Source organism: Caenorhabditis elegans, chromosome V, assembly GCF_000002985.6.
Source record: "Caenorhabditis elegans chromosome V".
NCBI lineage: Eukaryota > Metazoa > Nematoda > Chromadorea > Rhabditida > Rhabditidae > Caenorhabditis > Caenorhabditis elegans.
In genome coordinates, this window is record NC_003283.11 from 1,484,616 (window position 1) to 1,500,941 (window position 16,326).

At 34.6% G+C, this 16,326-nt stretch overlaps 4 protein-coding genes across 6 annotated transcripts; 3 read left to right on the forward strand and 1 right to left on the reverse strand.

The window, feature by feature from the left end:
* Nucleotides 1-212: 212 nt before the first annotated feature.
* Nucleotides 213-6,995, reverse strand: C38C3.6 (the record flags this gene model as incomplete). 2 transcript variants are annotated; one of them, NM_001380599.2, is made up of 4 exons in its annotated part: nt 213-598; nt 763-852; nt 905-1,043; nt 6,891-6,995. In NM_001380599.2, 3 exons carry the CDS (start codon nt 1,041-1,043, stop codon nt 420-422), a joined length of 408 nt encoding a protein of 135 aa, NP_001367645.1. The 2 variants fall into 2 exon arrangements, with proteins under 2 accessions (NP_001367645.1, NP_001368561.1); NM_001380598.1 differs by having other exon boundaries at nt 420-598; nt 6,891-6,989.
* A 3,158-nt stretch (nt 6,996-10,153) lies between these two features.
* spig-7 (Secreted RxLR effector peptide protein) lies at nt 10,154-10,838 on the forward strand. The gene is made up of 2 exons (NM_001392475.1): nt 10,154-10,258; nt 10,306-10,838. Exons 1-2 carry the CDS (start codon nt 10,180-10,182, stop codon nt 10,536-10,538), a joined length of 312 nt encoding a protein of 103 aa, NP_001379792.1. The 5' UTR covers nt 10,154-10,179; the 3' UTR covers nt 10,539-10,838.
* A 180-nt stretch (nt 10,839-11,018) lies between these two features.
* C38C3.3 lies at nt 11,019-13,375 on the forward strand. 2 transcript variants are annotated; one of them, NM_001269069.2, is made up of 8 exons: nt 11,019-11,141; nt 11,192-11,261; nt 11,439-11,536; nt 11,681-11,800; nt 12,070-12,221; nt 12,497-12,821; nt 12,867-12,950; nt 13,283-13,370. In NM_001269069.2, the coding sequence occupies exons 1-8, from the start codon at nt 11,121-11,123 to the stop codon at nt 13,325-13,327; spliced, it is 915 nt and encodes a 304-aa protein (NP_001255998.1). In that variant the 5' UTR covers nt 11,019-11,120; the 3' UTR covers nt 13,328-13,370. The 2 variants fall into 2 exon arrangements, with proteins under 2 accessions (NP_001255998.1, NP_001255999.1); NM_001269070.2 differs by lacking the exons at nt 11,019-11,141; nt 11,192-11,261; nt 11,439-11,536 and adding an exon at nt 11,558-11,627 and having other exon boundaries at nt 13,283-13,375.
* Nucleotides 13,376-14,824: 1,449 nt separating this feature from the next.
* sru-27 (Serpentine Receptor, class U) lies at nt 14,825-16,062 on the forward strand (the record flags this gene model as incomplete). Its single annotated transcript, NM_071030.4, has 5 exons — nt 14,825-15,061; nt 15,119-15,328; nt 15,386-15,544; nt 15,597-15,806; nt 15,857-16,062. 5 exons carry the CDS (start codon nt 14,825-14,827, stop codon nt 16,049-16,051), a joined length of 1,011 nt encoding a protein of 336 aa, NP_503431.1. The 3' UTR covers nt 16,052-16,062.
* Between the last annotated feature and the right edge of the window lie 264 nt (nt 16,063-16,326).

Here is a 16,326-nt window from a genome sequence, read left to right on the forward strand (position 1 = left end):
AAAATAGACGTTTTCATAGGATGCGTAAAATTCTGGTTTGCCGATATGCCGAAAATTTTCAATTTTTTCAATTCTGGCAATTTGCAGATTTGCCGGTTTGCCGCCCATCACGTTCAGAGTATGCATATCGCAGATTTTCGTGTCTTTTTTCTAGTTTAAATTAATTTTTTTCAGAGTTCAAAAATAAATGAACCTTTTTTGTGTGCTTTGGTAGAAATTTGTTAATTTTCATTATTCAAAATCAATTCATAACCACTAAACAGAATAGAAAATAAATCTAAAAACCCGTTGGCTACATACAAATTACCCGACTAAATTTTGGGCGTTGTTTGGTTTGGAATATTGAGGGTTCAAATATATACAGACATTAAAAAAATTATGACGTGATTAGTGTGTGTGTGTGTGTGATACATATTCTTCTAGCAAATATCTTCACGATGGTAAATGTCATCACGGTGGTACACAATGGGGTCCAATGGTGGAGGTCCCTTTTCTAGTCCCGGGTACGGCGGTGGTGGCTCGGTAGGTGGAACGATGAAGTTTGGCGGGTAGCACTCGTCAAGATAGTGCATGTTGTAGTATCGGGAGAGATCCGGTTCTGGAAAAAATTAATTTTTGTGTGAGAAAAAGTGTCGATGTAATTGTAATTTTTGGTTAGATTGCTTTTGTCTGACAAGTTAGAAATTATAGTTTTTCTCCGATAGTAGTCTATTTACGGCTTTACGGCTCCTCAGAAAGGAAATTGAAAAAAAAAAGATTTACCTGTGATAGCGAAAATGTTATCTGTTCGACATGTCACAGCCTCACCATATGGAGGGGCTTCCTCATTCACTGGAGCTGTTGGAATAGGTCCTGAAATTCACATGGTACATACAAGATGATGGTTTACTATTGATCTACTTACCCAATTGTTGTGGTGGGAATGGATAGCCAACGTTCATTGAGCTTCGATGTCTTCGTTTTAAAATATAAAATATATACACGAGAAGGCTAAAACTGATGACTGGTACGGCGATGTAGAGTAAAGCGTGTTCGAGGAGCATCTGAAAAATAAAAATTGAACTGATAAGATTGAGAGGATGGCTGGCGGCAAGCAGAGAGAAAATGAAGCCTCATAACAAAATACGACGAAACCTTATGATTGCTATATATTTCGTGATATCATAAGAATACGCAAAGGGACCTTATGAGTAAGAAAGTCTAGAAGAAGGTAGACGACTCTTTACCCAAATTGAATTGAGACAGACACTCTAAATTTTTGGAGCACAACTGAAATCTAAGAAGAATGCTTTCAAAAAATAATAAGAGAAAGACGTTCTGAAAATGACCACATCTAGCTCCCCCTTATAATCCCTGGATCACTCTCTAATAACTACAAAGCGCTCTCATGTTATTTGTGGTCTCCACCCTATTTTCTGATTCATGTCTACTGAATAGGTGTGTGTACCTAGCGCGTTCGAAAGTGCAAGTCCATACATAGCAGCCTATTGTCCTGGAATTTCCGACCAGACTTCAGGAGGTCATCCGAAAAGAATAACCTCCGATGAAAAATGCGGGGATGAGATGCGGGATGAGGAGGAAGGAATGACGTTGAAGGGGGGACGGTAATCAAATTTGGATGTGTTAGAGTGAGTTTTTTGAGCAGGAAGAGAGCATGACGATAAAATCTAGGTGGTCAGAGAACGAAAACTATGGGTAGGAATGTTTTAAAGAGGTTATCAAACATTTGTTTTCAGAAAATTTTGGTTTTCTCGTTTTCCAAAACAGAAGTAGAACCGAAAACATAACACAAGGAACTATTTCTCTTTAAATTGAAATGCGAATTCAGAGCTGAAAACCTGAGAATGCCGTGGCACTTGTCACATAGGCTTGCAGGTGTTCTAGCCGCGATTTTTCAGAACATCTACATCTCCCTAATGATTTCAAATTTTGAATTGCCTCTGACGCACATGTACTGAAGGTTTTCACGTTCACGCGGTTGTCTGATAAATTATGAATAATTAGAATAATCGAAGACCATCAAGCTGAGGCTTAGGCTTAGGCTTAGGATTAGGCTTCAGCTCAGGCTCAGGCTCAGGCTTATGCTTAGGCATAGGCTTAGGTTTAAGCTTGTGCTTAGGCTCAAGCTCAGGCTCAAGCTTTGGCTTAGATTATATAATGAAACATAAGTTTTTGAGATTCTGTTTATTTAGATATGAGAGGAGGATTGTATCAAGAAAAGAATAAAAAAATATTTTGGTACTTTAACAGCGTTCGGTTTCCTCTCCTAACAAACCATAGATTGCCTCTCTAGACACAAAATCAGTTGGCGGAGGACGGAGGGCTACAATTGGAAGTTAGATGAGTGGGGGGTGGTTTGCCATATGACAAATTGAATCGGGTAAATGTGTCACCCAGCAGAAAAGCGTGGTTTGAGCTGCTAGTACTGCTGGACTGAATCACAGTTTAAAGCACCAGGGGAAGTAACTTGACAGAACAAAAATTGGGTTCACTGGAAAAACGTGTTTTGTGCCAAATTGAAAGTGACATTAAGAATATGCCTGAATATTATGTAGTATAAGAAAATTCAAATAGTTACTATTAAACAATTTGAGAGGAAACAAACAAAAAATGCCAAAAACGTCAGTGACAATATTTCAAAAAGAAGGAACAAAAATATAAATTCTAAAAACGTCACCTATCACTCAGAATACACTGGCAAGCAGGTGGAAACTTCACATATGATGAATTCTACAACACGAAAAATTGTGTGGCGATTGGTCAAAATGATCAGACTACTCGAAAAATTCTAATTAATATCAAATTTCTAGACAAGAGAAAAATTCCGAGCACACACTCGGCTAAATATAATTCCTGGAAAGGACGTGAGAAACTGCAGAGTTATTGGAAAGATAAGAATAGATAAGAATAATTATGAGAACAGAACAAAAAAGCAGAGCTATATGGACTTTGGCTCAAAAGCTTAACCTCTTGAAATGGCGAACAAAAAGCTCTCACTGAAGAAAAAAGTGAGTCAGAGGAAGGAGGAAGGCTTGTTATTTTCACCAGAGTAAGAATGAAATGAAAATTATTAGAAAAATGTGCAATTGCATGACAACGTTCTGATATTGTAATATTATCATCTGCATTGAATGTCGCCTGATTTGATTTAATCAAGCGTTTATTAGCTGATTTCTGGATTTTTTCTGTTGGAGATTGTGTTGATTAGAGAATAAAGAACTGTGTTATTGCATTGAGTCAAAAAGTTGGCAAGAAAAATATATAAATTGCTCGATGTTTTGGTAGTTGCAAACTCTTATTTTTTTTGGTCAAATAGATCAATAAAAATGACCCATTATTTTTTTTTTTTTTTAACTTTTTTTTTTGAACAAATTTTTTTGAACTCTGAACTCTCGAGTTTTCTGGGATTTTTTCTCTCTTGAGCCTAAGCCTAAGCCTGAGCCTGAGCCTAAGCCAAAGCCTAAGCCTAATCCAATCCTAAAAAACGCCAATACACACTGGGCAATCCTAAAAAATAAATAGGGTAAAAATACATACTGTTTAGAAGCTAATAGTAAAATGAATTGAGAATTACGAAAAAAAAAATCAAATGTTGGATTTTAAAATTTAAGAAAATTGGCACAAACAAGATGGCAAACACACCAAAAAATTAGTAAGATTTTTTTGTGAATAGGTAGAAAATAAGAAAAACATTTTTTGAACAGAATCTAGTGAGTTGTATCAAAATACGAAATGAATCATCTTTGGAATGCCATGATTCACCGCAAGAATCAGAACACACTATATATTCCCACAATTATTAAAAGTGTAAATTATCTTAGTTATGAAAGTTTTCTGGTCACAGAGCTCAAGAGCTACGTCAACGAATCCTACGCTTCACAGCGCAACCCAAACCCTATTCTTATACTAAATTAGTAGGTTAGGAACCACGAGAAGTTCTTCTACGAAAATTGGACAAAAAACAACGAAACCAAGAAATCAGAGTGGTGAAAAAATTAAACCGAAAAAAAGCTGAAAATATCAACACAGAGTTCCCACAATCTAAAACGAGCTCTCCCGGAATAGCGAATTTTGAAATTAGAACCAGAATTTCTATTTTTAATTAATTTTTCGACTCGAACCAAGTTGTTTTTCACATTGAAAAACTAAGAAAAAGACCTTTTCAGAAAGGATTAGACTCCCGGAATTAGAAGAGATGATTAGAAAATGACGCAGACTTATATGTTTCATGGAGTCTCATAAAATGATTTTGAATTAGTAAATCAAGATCGAACCAACAACCAAATGCTGGGGGAAGTCAAATTTCCTAGAAGAATTTCCTATCAACGACAAATATGATTATAAACATAAGAGCTAGGTCAGAGTATTATCGAGAGGTTATGAATCACAAGTTTACTTGGAAAAATCATATGATCTTCACAAATTATGGGATTGGTATTGAGCTTTACCCAACTTGAAACTTTGATAAAAATTCTAATTTCGACATCAAGAGTAGGCTTTGGTTCAAGCTGAAGTTAGACAAAAGTGGTGTCATATGTCTATCAGATTATCAGTTGTTAAAAGTCTATTGCTTTGCCTGATGTGTCTCGTAGTTCAACCAACAAAAGGTTGATAATTAGGAGTCTCATAGTCAGCGAAAAGATGTTTGAGTTTTCGAGAACAAAAAGTCTAACCCAACAAAATTAAAGGCGCAGTGCAGGCTTCTACCGTCAGGCACCTACTTAATTTTTGAAGATCTTCTCTAGACAAGAATACTTGACATCTCAAATTGTTCAAAAAATTTTAGCCCGAATCTGGAAAATTAACAAACACCTCTAAAAATATACATTAACACGGAAGTTTCGAAAAAAAAACCAGCTAGACCAGCTTAATCTAATTAAAAGAAAATCACCTGCATGAGAGGCAGAAGTGGAGAACAGTTAAAATATCCAGCGGAAATTGACTGAAATCTCAATAATTTTCTTAGAAAAGTGATGATAAAGTGCAAAAAACCGAAAAGTTCGTGAGAGCCAAAATTCTAAAAATAAGAATTTTCAGTGCCCGTCGAAACAGAAAAAATTTTGACACAGACGGATAATCACCAAGTTTTGAAATCAGACTTGAAATGGCAGTGAACCGAGAAATTTTGTGCAAGCTGCTCGAAGCTTGCCGAGGTGGACATAAAATCGGAAAAAAAGTATTGGCAATATCATTATAGAGTTTTGGAGCCGGAAATTGGTTTTCTAGTCTGTATATGTCTGCTAATTATTATAATAGTCGCGTGAACATTATTTTATGTTTATGTGGTGTGGTTTCTGATTTTCAAAAACATTTTAACACAGCCGAGACATTTTGGAGGTGACTTGGAATATGTAGAAAAATTCGGAAAACGCAAAAAAAAATTTATAATTTTCATACCTTTGCTCCTAGATCTACAACATCAAAGTTCACTTCGTTCACTACCTTCTCAGTTCCGGAAAAAGCTAGCGACCTAAATAAAACAAACGAAATTAGAAAGCGGTGGTTAATAAATTTCCAGTTTCACCTGTCTGGACAATTTTTGGTTCTCGTGTGATTTGGTGAGCCGTTTAGGCCTTTTCAGACACCCCCGCACCTATCAAATATTTTGGTTTGTGCCCTAGAACACGGTGTGGTAGAGTGTAGCAACTGTAGTTAATTAAGAACTAAATGTGACACATAAAAAAGGAAAAGTATTTAGGGAAATTTTTTGTTTAGCAAAAATCCAATTTTAAAAATTTAATCAAGCTGCAAAAGCGGTGCTCTTTTTTTGAAGAACGTTCGTACACTTCAGTACTGACTTGGAAAAATTTTAGATTTGAACCGCGCAGTGTCGAAGTAGACATCTCAAAAAAAAATCAATGCATAGAAAATTAATGAGATTCTGTTAGAAAGCAAAAATAATCAGAAGAAAAAGTGTTGAAAAAGTCAGAAAAAAAACTTGAGAATTTTCAGATTAAATGAGCAAAGTGCAATAGAGCGTAGCATTGGCAAGTACTCGCACGTTTCCTTGGAGCCATATGAGCTTTGAAGTTTTTGACGTTAAAATTTAGGAAAATAACATATGGGAAGAAAAGATGATTTCAACATGTTTATGATGTTTTGGAGAAAATGAAGAACTTTGGTTATTGGTTTTTCGAAAGAGAATTTAAAAGAAATTGCAGGTCTCTTCATAAATGTCATGAATAAACTGACTTTAATTATTGTGCAACCAGACAAAAAGTTCTGACACTTTAAAGTTTTTAAACGCATTGTTCATTGAAATTGAGGCTTAGGCTTAAGCTCAGGCTCAGGCTGAAATTGAGGCTTAGGCTTAAGCTCAGGCTCAGGCTGAAATTGAGGCTTAGGCTTAAGCTCAGGCTCAGGCTGAAATTGAGGCTTAGGCTTAAGCTCAGGCTCAGGCTGAAATTGAGGCTTAGGCTTAAGCTCAGGAACCTAAATTTAGACATAGGCTCAGGCCTAGGCTTAAACTTATACTAAGGTTTAGGATTAGGCTTAAGCTTAGGTTTAGGTTTAAGCTTAGACTTAGACAAGCTTGGGCTGAGGCTTAGGCTTAGCCTTAGACCTAAGCTTAAGCTTAGGCCCAGGCTTAGGCTTAGGCTCAAACGTATGCTTAGGCTTAGGCTTATGTTTAGGCTGGGGGGGGGAAGATAAAAAAGAAGGTCCAGAAAAATTCAAGAATTCAGACAAAAGAGAAAACAAATTAAAAAAAAAGTCATTTCAAAGTCTGTCAAGTACCATGAAAAAATGCCCGAAATGTGCCCAAAAAAGCAACAGATTCAAAAAATACAGGCAAACAGTTTTGCGGGGTTGGAGAGAAAGGCCCGTGAAAGTTTTATTACAATACTGAACATAAAACTATAGTAAATTTCCAATTAAAAAATTTTCCTCACCTCCATAGTCATTTCCTCATTTTCCGAGTCTTCCGTGGTAACTCTGGTGCTCTCTCCTTCAAATCGACGGAAATAAATGGAGTTCCAGACGCCTATCATCTGAATTAAATCTTTTTTTCATAAAAAAGAAAATAAATTCAATAGTTATCAGATCAAAATATATTTGAATGCCTGGAAAAGGTATTATAGTAAAGTATTTATTACTATGCAGAAAACAAATAATTCGGAATAGAAAAATACTGAAATTCAATGCCAAAATTTTTTCTGGAAATTGTGAATGAAAAAAAAGGAAAAGAAAATGAAATTGAGCAAGCGGGCGTTTAATCTCCTAGACCATTTTTTTATGAAGAATATAATGTGACTCACTATCATAATGTTACTCTAGCTTTATAGGAAATTAACAACCTTTTGAGCTCAATGAGCATCTTTTGATTAGGGCATAATTCACAGTAGACAGTGAAGTTCAGCATAGAGTTAGAGTTCTTAAATCAGTGTTTGATTGTGTCTTCTTAACTTTAGTTTTTTAAAAGAATTCTAGCTTTATTTAAAATACTTTGCAGTTTTTGATATAGTATAACATCAAAGTACATTTTTAAAAGTTCTGGCAGAAAAATACATTTCGTTCTTGTTTTTTTTAAACACTTTTTATCCGATTTTTAAACACATGAAAGTGGCTGAAATTATCAGAAAAGTGGAATGAATATTGATTTTTTCCGTTGAAAAACATGATATTTGGTGGAATTTTAAAAAAAGAAGAAAAATATAGACTTTAGAATTTCGCATAATAAATAGTGTAGTCGAAATTATTAATAGTACGTATTTCGGTCTAGATTGATCTCGCTATAAAATAGTTGACAAACTTTAGAATAGCTTTATTAGACTCAAAATTGTCTGAAAACACCAATTTTCATAGTGTAACTTTTTGAAAGCTTCTCAAAAAAATTTTAGCGCCTCAAAAAATGACAGAAGTTTTCGAGAAGTTTTATTATGAAATTCGGTTTTTTCAGACAATTTTGAGTCTAATAAAGTAATAAAAAATTCGACAACACCCCCACCTTCAACAAATTTTCTGAAAAAAACAAGCACAAACTCTTCCAAGTTTTAAAAAAATTCTGGAAAGTCAAAAACGGATTTAATTTTAAATTCCAAAATGAGATTTGTAAATTTTCAGATTATCTCACCACAAAGTACAAATATTTTGAATTGTACTGAAAGTATAGTTCAAATTGTGGAGTGAGTCAAAAATTGTACTTGGTGAAGCTTGCCGTTTTTCAAGACTTCAAAATCAAAGAATTTTAAAGTGATTCATTTTTTAAGTACAAAATTAAAGATTTCAACTGCAAGACGCATTGGAACTTTTAATTTCCAGTCACATGCAAGGTTTCAAACATTTTTTCCCCATTGGATTTGATTCAAACAACAAAAATAATGATGCACTTCCGGTGCCATTCATTTTTGCGCAGAAGGAAAACGGAAAAATTTTTATTCAAGAAGGCGAGAAATCTTCTTCTTCTCCCAACGTTTTTCATTCACGTGTGCGCGCGAATTTTTCTAATGAAGTGCCAATTCATTTGTCAACGACGACGAGACAACTGACTGACTGATTACTGGTTAAGAGGACAGGAAAAGTGGTGGGGGAAATTGAAAAAGTATTGTGGACGGAAGGAAAAATGCGGATGGGGAGGATTTGAAGGATTTATGGAGTTTTCAAGCATTCCACCAGAAATTCTTTGGCGTTGGAGCTGAAGTACTTTTCGGGACAATTGAAAACTGGATCCGGAACTGCAAAAGTGGAAAACAACAAATTATTTATGTCCTAAAAACTTCAAAACTGTTACGTTTTTTAGCATCAAAGTTGCCGAAAACACAAAAAAAAAATTTTGGTAATTGGTAATTTTGGTAAATTACTTGCCACAAATTTTAAAAATATGTTAAAGATATAAAAAATAATATTATACATATACCTGGGGATTTGGTTTGTACTTTTAAGCTAACAGGTAGACTTTAATTTATTTTCAAAATGTTTTCATGTGGAAGTTGGTAAAAGCTGGAAAAATTTGAAGGTGGAGTAGGTAAAACAGTGGGTAAATTATTAAAAACCACTCCTATCGTGCCAAAATGACCAAATATCATGATAAAACATTTCAAAAAAATTTTGAAAATTTTTTATTTACTGTCAAAAAGTGGCAATTACTCGGTTTTTTTTCCACTCATAAATTTGGAAGTCGACCAAAAAAAATTTTTTTTTCCACATTTTTTATGTTTTAATTTTGTTTAAATTATTTGTATTAAAACATTGTAGGGCTGGAAACATGCGACATTTCTTTAAATTTCCTCAAAAGCTCATATTGTCCAAGGCAATTTGCCAAAACTATGATCGGAAATTATGAAGAATCTAAAAAATTTTGGAGTGTTTTGTTGTGATATTCGGTTGTTTTCAATCATTATAAGTACATTTAAACAAAATCCCCAATGTCGCTACTCCACCTTTAATCATTAAATTTATAATTTTTTTTTGCAAAGAATTTGCAGAGAAAACTTTTAGCTGCATAAAAAATATGAAAAATATGGTTATACAAAGACTAAATCGTTGAATTGGTGACAACCAAATAATTTCATTCCTCAAAAAAAAAACCGGCGAAACCCCAAATAGGACCCCAGGTTGACTGGGTTCCTCTGAGACAGCTTCTCATCACTAATCGCATAAATATTTCAAGAGCCACATTTCTCCATCTTTTCCTCGTTTTCTCTTCCCATTTTCCAAGACGTTCTCATTTCCGATTCCTGCTGCAAAAACCTCACATGTTTGTAATTTTATGCACATTTTCATTGCTAATTTGTTTTCGTTGCCCTGTTGCTTTAGTTTCTACGAGGTCACGGGGTGTCAGAGTGTCTCATTTTGGTTTGATCTACGTTGATCTACAAAAAATGCAGGTGAAGAGACGCAGAGTTCTCAACTGATTTTGTATGGTAAAAACGTGCTGACGTCAAATTGTTTTGGGCAAAAAATTCCCGCATTTTTTGTAGATCAAACCGTGATGGGACAGCCTGGCACCACGTGCGAGGTAGGTAAGAAGGCAGAACTTAGGCACCCAACTATGTTCTATAAATACACACATTTTCAGATGAATCATTCAAATATTACTTTCTCTGGTAGATCAAATTGTAAAAAAATATTTTGTCCAGTGGTGTAATTTTAATACCTTTAATCCCCTACTCCAACCCTGATTTGTCATGAACAACTTCAGTATAAATCTATTCATTTTTCGAACAAAACAATAATTTTAAAATGTCGTCTTTCCAAATTACACTGCTATTTTTAACTATTGGAATTTGTTTGGTGTCTAGCCAAAACGGGATCCCGACCAGTAAGTTGATAATTGTAGGTTTCATCCTTGACAAAACTAAATTGCAGGCGAGGAATCGATTGACAATCTAGTTTCAGCAGGGGTGTCTGAAAACGCTGCAGCTGGAATTGTGAAATTTGACAAAAAGTTCCAGGAACCATTTGAAATGGAGAAAACGGACCCAAAAGGAGCAAAACAGTTGGAACAAGTGTTGCATAAGAATTTCAATGAATACATTGACAATATGAGCATAGATGATCAAGCTGCATATCAAAACTTTATCAAAAGCCAGCGCACATAATTGTTAAATATTTACAGTTGGAATAAATGTTATTCATATGCTGTGATGTTTGATGTTCAGTACCGGGGGTGAAAGGCAACTTTGCCGAATTTGCCGAAATTGCCGAGCAAATATCAAAAAGTTGATTTGCCGAATTGGCAGCGTTCGATTTTTTGAATTTTCAGAAAATATAGGTTTTTCGAAAATAAACATTTCCAAATTATCGATTTATCAAAAATTAAAGAATGCATTTTATTGATTTTTAGGTAATATAAAATTTCAGCTTACCAATTTTTCAGGAAGATAAAAAGTAAAAAAAAAACTCCCCTTATTGATTTTTTCTCATGAATTAATTGGTTTTTTTTTGTATTACAGTCATCTCAATTTGAAAAAAATCAATATTTTTCGATTTTTTAAAATCAAACATTTTTATTTAAAAAAATTAATTAAATAAAAACTCTTCACGTGTCCCTTTGTTATTCTCAACAACAACAAAAAATCAATAATCCGTGAGATTGATAATATCGATAAATTTCAATTATTTCTCACTTTCATACTCGTCAACACCTCATTTACTACTCGTCGTTTATTCACATTTTACAAATGAACTGCAGACAATCAAAGGTGAGGTGCTCGAGAAGCTGTCGTAATTCTTGATACCGTATACTTTTCAGAAATATTCTCACATCTGGGACAACGTCTGTACCGCCGGCACCACTCGTCATGACCCGTATTACGTCTGCTGTTAGTTTGAGAGCTGAAAAATCGATAAAAATCGATATTTTCTCAAAAATCGATACTTTGAATATTTCGAAAATATTGATTTTTAGTAAAAATCGATATTTTCAAGTTTTCGATTTTTCGTTGCAAATTTTTGAAAAACGATATTTTCACCTTTTCTTGATTATTGATTTTTTGCAGACGACACCACCGGCTCCACCATCTCAACACTGTCAATTTTGGAAGTTTCACGTGAACAAATTACCTTAGTGTCGCCACGTGTCAAATGTCCCCCCAAGGTGAGTTGGAAAATAAATTCATTTCGAAAAATACTCGCTGTACAAAATGCCATTTTTAACAACTATCTATCGTCAAATTCCAACGGGCAAAGTATTGATTTATTGTTTTTTCGGCAATATATATATTTTTATTTTTAATTTCAGCCAAGAGTTGTGGAAAAACCAAAGAAGAGGGATGTATACGTTACGAACTGGGATCGTGCGGCGGCGGAGCAACCGAAAGCGCTTTCTACGTGGATTTATCAGCCATTTGATAAGAAAAAGGTTGGTCGAAAATTGCGCCAAGGCTCTGAAATTTTGTTGGATTGTTGCGTACCTATCAGGAAGCCACAATTAAAATTACAGCTTGGCATGACAATTTTGAGCAAAGTTACGAAGCTTTGAAATTTCTCAAGCGACCGCGACGCAACCGCGCCGCGCGGCCAAGTTTTTCAATAGCTGTAACTTTGCTCCACGTGGTGATATTTATATGTAACTCTGTGTATTGATGTGTATTATTACGTACATTCAATTCGAAAAAAAAACTTATTCAGTACAACAACCGCACGGCATCCGAGGCCTTCGACGCCTACCAACACCGCCTGAGACTGAAAAAACTGCCCGAGACGAAGCAAAAATTCACAAAAACCACCAAAAGACACGTGACTATTATCGAAGCGGCGACGGAAGTTGTTCAGGATAGGTGGTGAGTTCGCTCGAAAAATGGGCCAAAGCACAAGTTTTGCGTCAAGGCAGAAGAATTTGAAGTTTAAAATATTTCTGAGCTTTATGAAAATTTTGAGCAAAGTTACATAGATTAGAAGTATTGAGAAAAACCGCGACGCGACACGCGACGCAGGCTAAAATTTTCAACACCTGTAACTTTGCTCTCACTGGCCCAAGAACTCCTTGACGTGTTTTTCGTGCCTTGGCGCAATTCTTGATTATTAACCCTAATTCTCTAATTTTTCTAAGTTTCAGTCACCCCCAACCGAAGTCCTACCAAAAAATTCGCATTTTCAATCATCGAGATGATGAGGTGAAAATCGATAATTTTTCGGCTCGTCGAGCTCCAAAACTCCGCGACGATGATAGTGACGAGCTCAACGTGGATGTACCAGCTGAAGATGATGATGATGTGGAACTCGATGACGTCATCGTTGCTCAAAATCCGGCGTTTTACGGCACAATTGAGGCGGAGAAGTGTGCGGAACGAGTTGCTGCACATCTTTCGATGGCCTGTGAGAACATGGAACGTCTGCAATTTGTGAGCGAGGCCGTGTATCCACAGAGTGCTGATCATTTGGTTGGTGATTGCGAAATATGGAAAGTTTGTATTGATTTTTTGCAGAAGAAACTTCAAGAAATCGATGATGACGTCAAGGATTTCAATTGGCAGATGAGAGAGCGTCGTGTCAAGGCTTCAAATCCAGCAGTATGTATTCACGGGGTTCTGGCCTTCCCCATTACCTATTACAATTTTCGTGTTCCAATGATAATCGCCTGCCGGACAACGCGTGGGATAGTCGTGTACTCCACACGGACAACTTCATTCAGAGTTTTACACTAAACTGAGCCGCGACGCGACACGCGCCGCGCAACAAAGTTTTTGAGAAGCTGTAACTTTGCTTTCCGTACTGCTCTCAAATTTTTTGTGCGTGCTCTCCATACAATAGTGAACTTGTTCGTGTCTTAGCGCATTTCTGGTGCTTTGGCGCTTTTCTCGTGCAAACACCAAAACCTCGTAAAAATATTTTATTTTTCCAGGGAACAGCCACAAAAGTTGCACACTTCATTATCCACGACAATTGATTCCTCGACTTCTGTGAATGAAGAATTTATGAATTGAATTTTCAACTTTTTTATTCTTTTTCATAAATATTTCTGCGGGAAATTCAAAAACCTTTCAGGAAATTCCAAGAAAATTCTGAAATGTTCTATTAGAAAATTTTTTCCTTGTTGTTTTTTTAGAGAAGCGCAAATATTGAATAGGCACAAGAAGAATTGATTATAAGCACATCTATGATCCTTGTGGTTTTTAAACTTTTTTTTTGAAGACTTCTATGCACTTTATTTCAATGCTATGTTTTTTTGTCTTTTTCTATGTTTTGAAATTAATTTTATAATTAGAAGAAAAAAAAAACAATCCAAAATAGTTTAGACTAACTTTCGTATCAATTTTAACACATATTGTGAAAAATAACAACATATAGGTTATACTACTGAACATTTTCGTATCAAATGTGACGTATGCTGCTTATTTACCAAAACATTTAGATATATGCATCCTTTAAAAATCAGAACATGAAATCTGAAAAAATTTTTGCATTTTAGGAAATTTCGAAATATTAAAAAAAAACAAATTTGGTTGACCACTTCTTCAAAAATTTGAACCTAAACTCCGAAAATCGGAAAATAATCTAGTTTTTGCACACACTTTACCTAATTGCGCTTTTTGTGTAGTATATAATTTTCCCAAGCGACATTTTGTTGAACATAATTGCACTTCGCTTGGACTAGAATAACCTCACCATACATATGAGTTAGTGATGAAGAATTAAACGTTTAAAACCTCTCTTTTTTCTAAAACGAAACTACTATGTACTATATCCAGATTTTGGAAAAAATATTTTTTTTGGCAAATTTAAATTGTAATGTGAAAACCGCCATTTTTTTTTTAAATTTAGACGAAAACTGGATCAAATAATTTTTATTCAAATTTTTCATTTATTGAATTTGTTTGCGGCAAACTCAAAATACAACTTCAAATAATATTTTTGGAAAATTTTTGTATCGTCATGCTCTCTCTAATAGTATAGCACTTGCTTGGCCGATACAATTTTTAAAAAATATTTAAACTATATTCAATGTAATTTACTTTACAGTTAGTTCCAAATTTACTTCAGTTTTGATAACCCAAGAACATTTCCGTCTTCTGTTTAAAAAGTCGTTTTCTAACTAAAAACATTTTTCATTTTCAAAATTTGGTCTACGAAATGTTTTTTTAAAATTAATTGTAAGAAAATACTTTTAAGAATAATGATATAAATTTTTCTGATGTTTTTTTTTTCATCTAGTTAATCTCTAAAAACGTTTACCCAAAATGAGCATATTCATTTTGATCAGCTCTACATTCTCGGAAAATGAACTTTTTAACAATATTTTTATTTGACGTTTTGTGTACGCTCTCAAGTACGCGAATGGACGACAGACACCATTACAATTATAATTCGGCACATAGACAAGTTATAGATTTGGACATCCCCCATGAGTGTTTCCTGACTCATTTGCTTTTCATTTTGACTGACAATGACGATTTCGACAACTTCTCTACCGATACTCCCCGGAATTCATGGAAATGAAACGTTTATAAATTTTGAATTTTCTTTCTTCACTCTTCCAATGTTTCTGCTCATCTTTCCAGTTCTATACATGCCCATCACTTTTATCGTTATGCTACGAATTTTAGTAAAGTTAAAGTATGCGATGAGAGATAAAAATATAAATGTTCCTTTATTTACTGCAATAAGTATTTCACAATTAACGGTAAGTATCTTTGTTTGATTTCAAGACTGAAAATTATTTAAAAATTTGCTTTTTCAGTGTGTCTTGTTTTTTATCTTCGATTTCGTGTACATTCGTCTTATGACTACCGGAATGTTTACCAGTTGGTGTGCAAGTGTTTCACCAAATCATTATCTTATGGTACTTTATATTTCCACATATTATGTGAATTATGCAAACATGATATTCCCTTTTTTGGTGTCCACAATGAGATTGGTCCTAATAGCTTACCCTCAAAGACAGGAAAAGGTGAGATAATTTAATTGTTTTGCAATTTTGAATACATTGTAATCTAAAACACTCTAGATTAATCGAGTTATACTAAAATCAGCGCTTCCGTTCATTTTAATTTATCCAATGTTCTTCACATTCTTCATGTGGCCGGCAGTTGGTTATTGTGTAGCGGCACAGGGGCCGTTTCCACACGGGTCTATAATTATCGGTTTTCGAGAATCCTGGTTTGGGGTAAGTAGGGGTAAGTCTGAAATTGGAACGTTGTAAAACAAGATCTTTCCAGTTGAAAAACAACTATTTTCTACTATTCAATAATCTTTTCTGGTTGTCGGCAAGTTTGATCAATAACTCGGTTCTTCTCGTAAAGCTTGCACATCTTAAGTCTACTACAGCAGCCCACACAAGATCCCAAAAGTCTCACAAAGCAGAGGTCTCTCTCACAGTCACCACTGTATCTATGATTTGCTCATATCTATCAAACTCCATGATTGTGGTAACTCAGACTATTTCCGAGAACAAAAACATATATATCAAATTGTTAAGATTGCTGCTCAACTTGGAATTGAATATTCCTATTACGCCATTATGCTTCGACCTTTTGGAAATGACCTGGAAACATGCATGGTGTCATGGGTATTCTACTTGACGCATCCAGTTTTTCGACGCAAGTCAGTGGCTGTCGTACAAGTGTCTCAACATGTTAGATTGAATTCTCCGTCAAAAGTTGTTAAATTTTAAAGATAAAGTTTTTTTTTAAATTTATCATATGAGCCAATGATTTTCATTGTGAGAAAAGAAACTTCTAAAAGTCACGGCCTCTGACGAAAATTCAAAGACAATGATTACTAGTATTCTGATAAGTTCTTTGTCTAGACGTTGTCTAAAAAGTAGAACCCGGAAAAAATACGCCTATATTATTAGACAATAGAGAAATTACAGAACAAATATTTTGGTACCTTCAAAATAAGATGAAAGTTCATCTAAATTCGAAAATCGGTAATTACATATTTGAG

What these genes read in the sequence shown, in the direction of transcription:
- spig-7 (NM_001392475.1), top strand. Translation starts at nt 10,180, where the DNA reads ATGTCGTCTTTCCAAATTACACTGCTATTTTTAACTATTGGAATTTGT. An exon ending in CCAAAACGGGATCCCGACCA is followed by an intron (nt 10,259 to 10,305) that starts GTAAGTTGATAA and finishes ACTAAATTGCAG; the next exon opens with GCGAGGAATCGATTGACAAT.
- C38C3.3 (NM_001269069.2), top strand. Translation starts at nt 11,121, where the DNA reads ATGAACTGCAGACAATCAAAG. An exon ending in TGACCCGTATTACGTCTGCT is followed by an intron (nt 11,262 to 11,438) that starts GTTAGTTTGAGA and finishes GATTTTTTGCAG; the next exon opens with ACGACACCACCGGCTCCACC. An exon ending in GAAGTTGTTCAGGATAGGTG is followed by an intron (nt 12,222 to 12,496) that starts GTGAGTTCGCTC and finishes TCTAAGTTTCAG; the next exon opens with TCACCCCCAACCGAAGTCCT.